General features: G+C 58.0%; 1 protein-coding gene across 1 annotated transcript; it reads left to right on the top strand.

Annotated features, from left to right (window-relative positions):
* Positions 1–575: 575 nt before the first annotated feature.
* Positions 576–4,622, top strand: TNNC2 (troponin C2, fast skeletal type). Its single transcript, XM_055140040.1, has 6 exons — positions 576–677; positions 3,268–3,319; positions 3,472–3,615; positions 3,736–3,850; positions 4,012–4,148; positions 4,509–4,622. The coding sequence occupies exons 1-6, from the start codon at positions 675–677 to the stop codon at positions 4,538–4,540; spliced, it is 483 nt and encodes a 160-aa protein (XP_054996015.1). The 5' UTR covers positions 576–674; the 3' UTR covers positions 4,541–4,622.
* The last annotated feature ends 5,520 nt before the right edge of the window (positions 4,623–10,142 follow it).

Here is a 10,142-nt window from a genome sequence, read left to right as displayed (position 1 = left end):
GTTCAAGCGGGCACCAGCAACGTCTCTCATTGAGAGACTTATTGTTACTGTTTTTGGCATATCCAATGCACCATGGGTAGCTTGCCAGGCTCTGCCGTGCGGGCGAGATACTCTCGGTAGCTTGCTGGGCTCTCCGAGAGGGGTGGAGGAATCGAACTCGGGTCGGCTGCGTGAAAGGCAAATGCCCAACTGCTGTGCTATCGCCAAAAAAAAAAAAAAAAAGGGAAGAAAACGGAAACTCAGAGAGGACTTGCCACCTGCACACAGCCACACAGCTTCCACACACAGGGTCTGGCCTCTCTGCTCCCTCTTCTGATCCTCGTCCGTTACCCTTTGGTGGACAAGTACGCTACTGCCGGGTGGGGGGCCCGCGGAGGCCGCAGGGCAGGCTTGCCTCCCAGGATTCCAGGGTGTCACGGCCTGCCACCTGCTCGCAGCCTTCAAGGCCCCTGCAAGGGTGCCTGGCTAAATTAGGTAAAGGGCCCGGCGGCCGGGAGGGGCGGGGCTCGCTGCCCCCCGCCTCTGATTGGTCAGGTGTGAGTCCTGGGGAGTGGGCAGGCCGGAGCGGAGGGCGCCCCTACAAATCCCAGGGGCCGGAGGGTTCCAGGGCATCCCTGGGTGGCGGCGTGCAGAGGAGGTGACCCGCGGCGGAGGGCCCACAGTGTGCAGCAGCCATGGTAAGGGCGAGAGGGGTGGTGGGCGCCTTCGCCAGCCGGGGGGACAGCCCGGAGGAAGGAAGACCTCGGCTGGTCTTGGAAGGGGAGGGCTGGGAGGCCTGGTGGTCGGAGCCTCCGGGCCGGCCCGTCCGTCCCTGCAGACCCACGGGGGGCTTTCAGCGACTTCGCTCACACCACCAAAGGCAGGGGGCGGGGGGCGGGGGGACTCCGAGGGCCAGGGGGTGACCCGCACAGCAAGCCAGAGGCAAGGACGCGCTCCGGGGCGGAGCGGGAGAAGAGGCTCTCTGCAGACGGAGGGGCCCACCGCCCCAAGGGCAAGTGGGGGGCTGGGGACGGGCAGGGTAGGGGGGACCCTGGTCTGGAGGAGAGGGGTTCCGGCCTGGGACCTCCAGCTCCCCTTGGGCCCACCCCACCCGTTTCCCTCCAAGGAGTAACTAGACCCCAGGAGCAGCTGCTGTTGCCCATACCAGACTAAAAATAGCCTGTCCCCTGGCATGGGGGGTGGCAAAGCAGGAGCCCGGCCCTTCCTCGCTGCCACCCGAGGTCCAAGCTTAGACGTGACCAGACCCCCTCCCCCACCCCTCGCAGAGAGCCCTAAAGCACGTGCTGGCATGAGTGAGTGCCATCACTGGCCCCTGGCATTACCCGCGCACTTGACTGTGAGCACCCAACAGGGTCCTCTGGACCTTACCCTCCCCAGCCCCACTGGTGGGCCTCTAGAAAATCCCCTTTGCGGCCGCCCCCACCCCCCTAGGACCCCCATCACATCATGCCCAGTCTGGGCGTTGTGTACCCCAATGCCTTAATCGTAAGAAAAACTTAAAATCTGTCTCAGGATGGGGCTGTGACACAGAGGGCACCTCCTTTGCAAGCCAGTGATCTGGGCTCCGCCCCCAGCCCTGCATGGTTTCCCTGGCACCCTGGCACCACTGGGAGTGGCCCCTGAGCACCGCTGGGTGCGGCCCCAAACCCAAACCCCACAACAGGAATCTTCCTCAGCAAGTTCTTTTTTTTTTTTCCAGTTCTTGGACCACACCCGGTGGTGCGCAGGGCTTCCTCCTGGCTCTGTGCTCAGGAATTACTCCTGGTGGGGCACAGGGGACCACACAGGGATGCCGGGGATCAAACCCAGGCCGGCTGTGTGCAAGACAAGCGCCCTGCCCACTGCGCGGTTGCTCAGGCTCAGTCAGGGCGGGGCGGACAGGTTTGCCTCCCCTTGGTACCCAGGCTAGGGCCTGCCAGGGGCAAGCAGGTGCTCAGGGGTGCCGGCTGCCCTACAGCCTAAGAGGGAGCAGTTAAGGGCTGGGGGATAGTACAGTGGGGAGGGCACTAGCCTTGCACACCACCAACCAGGGTTCCTTTCCTGGCACCCCCTAAGGGCCCCCGAGCCTGCCAGGAGAGATCCTTGAGCAAAGAGCCAGGAGGAAGCCCTGAGTGCTGCCGGGTGTGCCCGCCCCCCTCCAATAAAATAATTTCTAAAAAGAATGAGCATTTGGGGGCTGGAGTGATAGCACAGAGGGGAGGGCATTTGCCTTGCACGCAGCCAACCTGGGTTCTATTCCCAGCATCCCATAGGGTCCCCCGAGCACCGCCAGGAGTAATTCCTGAGTGCAGAGCCAGGAGGAACCCCTGTGCATCGCCGGGTGTGACACAAAGAGAAAAAATTAATAAGGCATGTAAGAGAGCAGAGAGCACACTCGGGGGCCAGAGCGATTGTGCTGGGCTGGGCGCTTGCCTTGCACATGGCTGAATGGCCGACCCGGGTTCAATCCCCGGCATTCCACAAGGTTCCCTGAGCACCACCAGGAGTAATTCCTGGGGGCAGAGCCAGGAGTAAGCCCTGAGCATCGCCAGTTGTGACCCAGAGAGAGAGAGAGAGAGAGAGAGAGAGAGAGAGAGAGAGACAAGGAGAGAGAGACAGGGAGAGAGAGGGGGGAGGGAGAGGGAGAGAGGGGGAGAGAGAGACAGGAGAAAGAGAAAGAGAGGGAGAGAGGGAGAGGAAAAGAGAGAGAGGGAGAGAGGGAGAGAGGCAGAGAGAGAGGGAGAGGAAAAGAGAGGGAGAGAGGGAGAGGAAAAGAGAGAGAGAGGGAGAGAGGGAGAGAGGCAGAGAGAGAGGGAGAGGAAAAGAGAGGGAGAGAGGGAGAGAGAGAGATAGATAGATAGATAGAGAGAGAGAGAGAGAGAGAGAGAGAGAGAGAGAGAGAGAGAGCATCCACGGATGCTCTGGGCGCTGCTCCTAGGCTAGAAAACCTCCCATGGCCCTTTCCCTGATGGACAGATGCCAGCTCGTCCCCAGAAAGCCGCTGACAAGAGCGGAGGGTGCATGAAATGAAACGACTCACCCCAAGGGCTGGGGAAGGGGCTTCTCACTGGAGCGCCCCTCCACCCGGCTGGCACATAATCTGTGCTTCCTTCTGGTGCTTCAAACTGGGAGGGCAGGACAGGACGATGCTCTGGCTAGCCGGGAGCTGCCGCTCTTGTAGAAGTCCAGGGCACCTGCGGAAGGGGGGTGTTGCCCTCCCCCCCCCCCCCCCCGTGGAGGCGGGAGGCGGGGGCTGCCCCTCACACCCCCACTCCTTGTCTTCTGCAGACGGACCAGCAGGCTGAGGCCCGGTCCTACCTCAGCGAGGAGATGATCGCTGGTGAGTGCGGCTTGTCCCCCGCCCGTCCCGCCTCTCCTCTCCTCGGGGTGCAGGGGAAGGCTCTGCGTCTGGGCAGGGTAGGACCCCCCCACCCGCTCTGCACCCCTGATTCCTCCCGGCTCCCGTCAGCCCTCTGCCTTCCTCCCTGGCAGAGTTCAAGGCCGCCTTCGACATGTTCGACGCTGATGGTGGCGGTGACATCAGCGTCAAGGAGCTGGGCACGGTCATGAGGATGCTGGGCCAGACGCCCACCAAGGAGGAGCTGGACGCCATCATCGAGGAGGTGGACGAAGATGGTGAGAGGCGGCCGAGGAGCGGCCGAGGGGAGGGGAGGGTCCCGCGGGGTGGGGCGGCTTCTGGGCTGGGCTGGGGCCTGGGGGGCTCACTCCACCTCCTCCCCCCTCCCCCCACCCCAGGCAGCGGCACCATTGACTTCGAAGAGTTCTTGGTCATGATGGTGCGCCAGATGAAAGAGGACGCCAAGGGCAAGAGCGAGGAGGAGCTGGCCGAGTGTTTCCGCATCTTCGACAGGTGCTGGGGGGTGGTCCTGTCCCCCCTCCCCCCTGCCCCCCCGCCCCAGGCCCATCATCGGTGGTTCTTGGGGTGGGGCGGGTGGCGTGTGGAGGTGTGGAGCGTGGCGGGGCCGGTTCGCCCCTGCCCGCCCTGAGCCCTGCCTTGCGCGCCCCCCAAAGGAATGCCGACGGCTACATCGACGCCGAGGAGCTGGCTGAGATCTTCCGGGCGTCCGGGGAGCATGTGACCGACGAGGAGATCGAGTCGCTCATGAAGGACGGGGACAAGAACAACGACGGCCGCATTGACTTTGACGGTGAGAGTGGCCCCCGGGTGGCCTCAGTGGCCTCGCCTGCCCCATCCCCCCCACCCCCGGCCACCACCCCGCGCCCCCTCCCCACGTTTTTGTTTTGTTTTGGGGCCACACCTTGCAAGGTGCTCGGGACCTTTGTCCTAGCTCCGCGCCCAGCCCAGGGGTCACTCCTGGTGGCACGTGGGGGGCCACATGGGGTGTCAGGGATGGAACCCGGCTCCGTGGCGCCCAAGGCTCATTCGTACTGGCTATTCTGTCTCTCCTGCCCACCCCTGGAGTCTTGTCCGCCTGGCCATCCCCCCCCACCCCGGGGGTCTCTGGGCTGGAGCAGCCCCCTGACCGCCTCCCTCGCCCGCCCCGCAGAGTTCCTGAAGATGATGGAGGGCGTGCAGTAAGAAGCCCACACCCACTGTCCTGCGCGGGAGGCGCGGCCCCTGCGGGCTCGGTGTCTACAATAAAAGCAAAAATTGCAAAGCGTGTGGCCTGTGTGATGGGGAGGAGCCAGGGGACTTGAGCCAGACTGGCCGGGACCTCCGTGAGCGGCGGCGCCGCCGCAGCGCCCTCCTCTGGGGGCGGAGGAGAGCGCGTGCGCGCGCGCGCGCGGGTGGACAGTACCGCTGGACACGGTCCGCTCTGCTCTGCGGCTGCACCTGGTCGGGGTGGTGAGGCCAGGCGGGTGTGGCCCCTGAGCTGAGTCAGGGAGTGCGGCGGCCCCGCAGAGGGGCAGGCTGGACCCCTTACTTCTCCCCGCCCTTCTCCTTTTCTTTATTTTGTGGGGGTTGGGGGGGTGGTCACTTCTGACCATGCTCAGGGAACCATCCTTGGAGACTGAGCCTGGGCTGGTCGGTGAGGCTAGCGCCCTGCCCGCTGAGCTCTCTCCGTCCTAATTGCCCTTCCTTTCTGAGGCGGCCCGCTTGTCCCTGGGTGCTGGGTGCTGGGTGCTGGAACGGTGCTGGGTATTCTTCATTTCAGGTGCAGAAAGGGGAGGGCGGGGCTTTGTGGCCAGAGATTGTCAGCCTTGCTGTCTCTGCCTGGACCCCCGCCTGCTGTGCCCCACAGCCCCAGCAGGGTCGAGGGACCGAGGGTGGCCAGCTCTGGTGACCAGACCCTGGCCTGCTGAAAGCTCTTTCTGGCTCCCCGTCGTTTCTGGAATGAAATCCAAAGTCCTTCCCTCATTGGCTCCCAGCTGGCCTTCTCCCTGCAGGGGGCCGGGAAGTGCCACCACAGGCCACTTAGCATTTCTGTTCTGTGGGTAGCCTGTAAGCCTTTGGGCCTTTGATATCTTTTCTCCCTGCTGGGCTGCCAACTTTCCTCCTAGAAACCTGGCAAATTCCTCAGGCCAGCCCTAGACCCCTCCTGCCCGCTGAGTTCCGTCCATGCTCCAGAAACTCAGTGGCAGGGGCTGCAGGCTCAGGCTGCCCGAATTTAAGCCTCACCGCTGGGACCAGGTGAAGGACCCTGAACTTCTGTTTCTTATTTATTTATTTATTTGTTTATTTGTTTATTTATTTATTGCTTTTTGGGTCACACCTGGGGATGCTCAGGGGTTACTCCTGGCTCTGCACTCAGGAATTACTCCTGGAGGAGCTCGGGGGACCCTATGTGATGCTGGGAATTGAACCCGGGTCGGTTGTGTGTTAGGCAAACGCCCTACCCGCTGTGCTATCGCTCCAGCCCCTGAACTTCTGCTTCTTTCTTTCTTTCTTTCTTTCTTTCTTTCTTTCTTTCTTTCTTTCTTTCTTTCTTTCTTTCTTTCTTTCTTTCTTTCTTTCTTTTTTTTTTTTTTTGCTTTTTGGGTCACACCCGGCAATCCACAAGGGTTACTCCTGGCTCATGCTCTCAAGAATTACTCCTGGTGGTGCTTTGGGGACCATATGGGATGCTGGGAATCAAACCTGAGTTAGCTTCAAGCAAGGCAAACACCCTACCCGCTGTGCTATTGCTCCAGCCCCAAACTTCTGTTTCTTGATCTGAATTCACACCTAAAGAATTCAAAGTCTACGACTGGGCCATCTGCCTGGCCTCGGAGTGGGGATTTGAACACTGCTGTTCTGTCATCCTAGTCTGAGCCCAACCTGGTTCTCTCTCTACCCGTTACCATGTCTAACGTCTGCTCTTCCTCGGGGAAGGCTGGGGCTGTGCCCTTGCCCCGTTTATGCCCCTTCCTCAGCAGGCTATAATGATCAGACCTTGTAGTTCTCACAGTATGAGAGACTTCTTTTCGCTCAGAAGCCAAGATCTGAGCAAAGCGCCAGAAACCGCCATGGAATGAACTTAAACCCAAGAAAGAGACGGGTTGGATCACGAATCTGACTCAAGGCAGGAACGGGAGGGCAGAGCTTCAAACAATGCCTCTCTCTCTGTCCCCTCTTACTTTTCCCTCAGGATTTAACCGCTTCCTGCCAGCGACCCAATCTCCCCCATTGTGTTTTTTATTTTTTGCTTTTTAGGTCACACCCAGCAATGCACAGGGGTTACTCCTGGCTCTGTGCTCAGGGATTACTACTGGTGGTACTTGGGGAGCCATATGGGATGCTGGGAATCGAACCCGGGTCAGCCATGTGCAAGGCAAATAAATGCCTTACCTGCTGTGCTATTGCTCCAGCCCCTCCCCCGTTGCTTTGGTGGTGGGGTACGGCTGCTGGTGCTCAGGGGATGGGACCCAGCCCTGACTCCCTTTCAAAAACCCTCTTCGTAAAAGTTTCACTTTCTTCTACTGATTAATTCTAGGGACGCTTGGATTTGTTAGAAATTACAGTGTAGAGAGTTGGGTCCCTGCAACTGACCCAGGGTGGATCATGTGACCGTCTGGGGCACCAGGCACCATGCTCACGGGCCACACGAAGAGGCGTGGAAAGCCAGGTCAGGTAAACACCTGTTCACCTGGCTGGAATTTATAAAGAACCAACTTAGGCAACTTGTTGGAGTCAAGTATTTGCATTTCTTCTCCGTGCTCATGGGCATCCTTGATTGGGTCCCAGTGACTCTGAACTCTTGTTTTTTTTTTTTTTTTTTTTTGGGGGTCACACCCAGCGGTGCACAGGGGTTACTCCTGGCTCTGCACTCAGGAATTACCCCTGGCGGTGCTCAGAGGACCATATGGGATGCTGGGAATGGAACCTGGGTCAGCCTGGGTAGGCCGAATACAAGGCAAGCACCCTACCCGCTGACTCTGAACTCTTAAGGATACCCTGGGGCTGGAGCGATAGCACAGTGGGTAGGGTGCTTGCCTTACACTCGGCCGACCGGGGTTCGTCTCCCAGCATCCCTTATGGTCCCCCAAGCACTGCCAGGAGGAATTCCTGAGTGCAGAGCCAGGAGTAACCCCTGAGCAATGCTGGGTGTGACCCAAAAAAGCAAAAAAAAAAAAAAAAAAAAGGATACCCCTATGTTTTTATTATTTATTTTGGTTTTGGGCAACACTTGGCAGTGTTCAGGGTTTCTGGCTCTGTGCTGGGGATGGAAGCCAGGCCTCACCCCTGCAAGGCAAATACTCTAGCCATGGAACCGCTTCTGGCCCCTGTTTTATTTTATTCTGATTTCAGATTGCTGCCAGGCTGGTTGGTGACAATGGTCTTACCTGAACTGGGTCCACAGTCGCTCAGGCCCGGGGGTTCTGTAATCATGAACAGTTAGGGGGCTAAGAGCAATCCCCGCCCCCCGCCAGCATCATCTACTACCACCAGCTCAGGCTCCTGAGTCCCCAGCTGGAGCTGGAGCTGTTTGGCTCTAGAGCGGTGGTGGAGATTCTGCCCCCCACTTCCTGATGACCTATACACCCCAGGCCCCTCTGCTCACACGCCAGGCAAATGCCCTCCCCCCTGTACTTGCTCGACCCTGCTGCCTTTGTTTTAGATCAGTGCTTTTTTTTTTTACCCCCCTAAATTTATTTGCTTTTGGGATCACATCTGGCAATACTCAAGGGCTACGTTTGGCTCTGCACTCAGGAGTTACTCCTGGCATTTCTCAGGGGGGACTGAAGCGATAGCACAGCGGGTAGGGTGTTTGCCTTGCACGCGGCTGACCCGGGTTCGATTTCTCCGTCCCTCTCGGACAGCCCGGCAAGCTACCGAGAGTATCGAGCCCGCACGGCAGAGCCTGGAAAGCTACCCGTGGTGTATTCAATATACAGTAACAAGAAATCTCACAATGGAGACATTATTGGTGCCCGCTGGAGCAAATCGATGAACAACGGGAAGACAGTGCTATAGGGCTATTTCTGAGGGAACCATATGGGATGCTGGGGATGGAACCCACGTCAGCCACATGCAAGGCAAACGCCCTACCCGCTGTACTATGGCTGTCATTTTTCTTTAGTTTTTTTGGGCAACACCGGTCTGTGCTTAGGCCTTGCTCCCGGCTCTGTGCTCAGGGATCACTCCTTGCATTGCTTGGGGGGGTCCACACATGGTGTCTTGTTATCAAATTGGGGTCAGCTGCCTTCCAAGCAAACACTTTAATTCCTGTTCTCTCTCTCCAGCCCTTAGACTCATGTTTTTCAATTACCTGTACTTGGACTAGGGCCGGTCCCCAGGTGTCAAAAGGTTTGAAATCCGTTGGTCAGCTGCAGTGGTTATCACTGTTTTTTTTTTTAATATTGTCTCATATTTATTTATCCACATCACTATGAAAATCATGTAGGTTGTCAATAATTCTTTTCATTCACAAAATACTCTTTTGAATGTGCTTTACATCTTCCCAATGCCTATATTCAAACCCTTTTTTAGGTCACATAACTTGGGGTCTTATTGCTGAATGAATTAATGTAAACTGTCACATTTGTCAAACTATTTTCTTCTTTTTTTTTTTTTATAATTTATTCATTTTATTGAATCACCATGTGGAAAGTTACAAAGCTTTCAGGCTTATGTCTCAGTTATACAGTGCTTGAACACCCATCCCTTCACCATCACTGTGTTTCTTGTTCCCTTCCACCACACACACCTGGCCGTGGTCTTCTTTGTTTTGGGGCCACACCTGGCAGTGCTCAGGGATCACTCCTTGTGGGCTGGGGGGACCATCTGGAGTGCCTGGGATTAAACCCAGCTTGACTGTGTGCCAAGCGAGCGCCATGCCAGCCATCCTGTTGGCTCCAGCCCGTTCACGTAGCTGCTTTAACTGGGCTGCTGGCCTATCCGGCAGGGGTGCTTGCACTTGGTCGCTGTGCTCAGCAAGGTGTACGTCCTTTCATTGTGGGGTCTGCGTGGTCAGTGGAAAGCAGAAAGTAGAGGTCATGGTGCTCATAAAGGGGTCACACTTCCTCATAGGTTTTCTTTGGCTTTTGGGCCACCTGGCGGTGCTCATGAGTCACCCCTGGTGATGCTCGGGAGATCATATAGGATGCCAAGAATCGAAAGATTGGCAAGTGCAAGGCAAGCACCCTCCCCTCAGTACTGTTGCACCAGCCCCTAGGCACCCCTGCTCGAGACTGAGTCAGCACAACATGCAGAGACCCCTGGTTCCAATCCCAGATGTGACAGCTCCAAATCTTGACCCATGGCTGCTTTCGGACAGGGCCCTCCCCGCAGGCCGGCACATGCCCAAGCCCCAGGAAACCACTTAAGGGAGCTTTGAGGCTCAGTGTTGGGGTTCATCCACCTTAGCTGAGCAAAGTCCACCCTTCCTGCCCCACTCAGGATGGGGCAGGTGGCCAGCGGGAGCTGCACCCTTCCCCCACCCCCCAGGAGCTGCAGAGAAGTGCCGGTGAATGCACTTTCTCAGGGGACTTTCTCGTCACTAACCAGCCTGGCACAGGGAGATGGCCAGGGTCCTCTCAGCAGGGAGCCTGCGATGGGCACCTGTGGGAGGGGCCGGGCGAGCAATCTTGAGGACGCCAAAAAAAGACAGGTCACGAGGTGCCTCCTAAACACTCTAAATTGTTTTCCTTTTTGGGTCACACCCGGCGATGCACAGGGGTTACTCCTGGCTCTGCACTCAGGAATTACCCCTGGCGGTGCTCAGGGGACCATATGGGATGCTGGGAATTAAACCTGGGTC

The sequence above is a fragment of the Sorex araneus genome, chromosome 5, assembly GCF_027595985.1.
Source record: "Sorex araneus isolate mSorAra2 chromosome 5, mSorAra2.pri, whole genome shotgun sequence".
Lineage (NCBI taxonomy): Eukaryota > Metazoa > Chordata > Mammalia > Eulipotyphla > Soricidae > Sorex > Sorex araneus.
This window is presented reverse-complemented; position numbering and strand designations above follow the sequence as displayed.

What these genes read in the sequence shown, in the direction of transcription:
- TNNC2 (XM_055140040.1), top strand. An exon ending in CAGCGAGGAGATGATCGCTG is followed by an intron (nt 3,320 to 3,471) that starts GTGAGTGCGGCT and finishes CCTCCCTGGCAG; the next exon opens with AGTTCAAGGCCGCCTTCGAC. An exon ending in CGAGGAGGTGGACGAAGATG is followed by an intron (nt 3,616 to 3,735) that starts GTGAGAGGCGGC and finishes CCCCCACCCCAG; the next exon opens with GCAGCGGCACCATTGACTTC.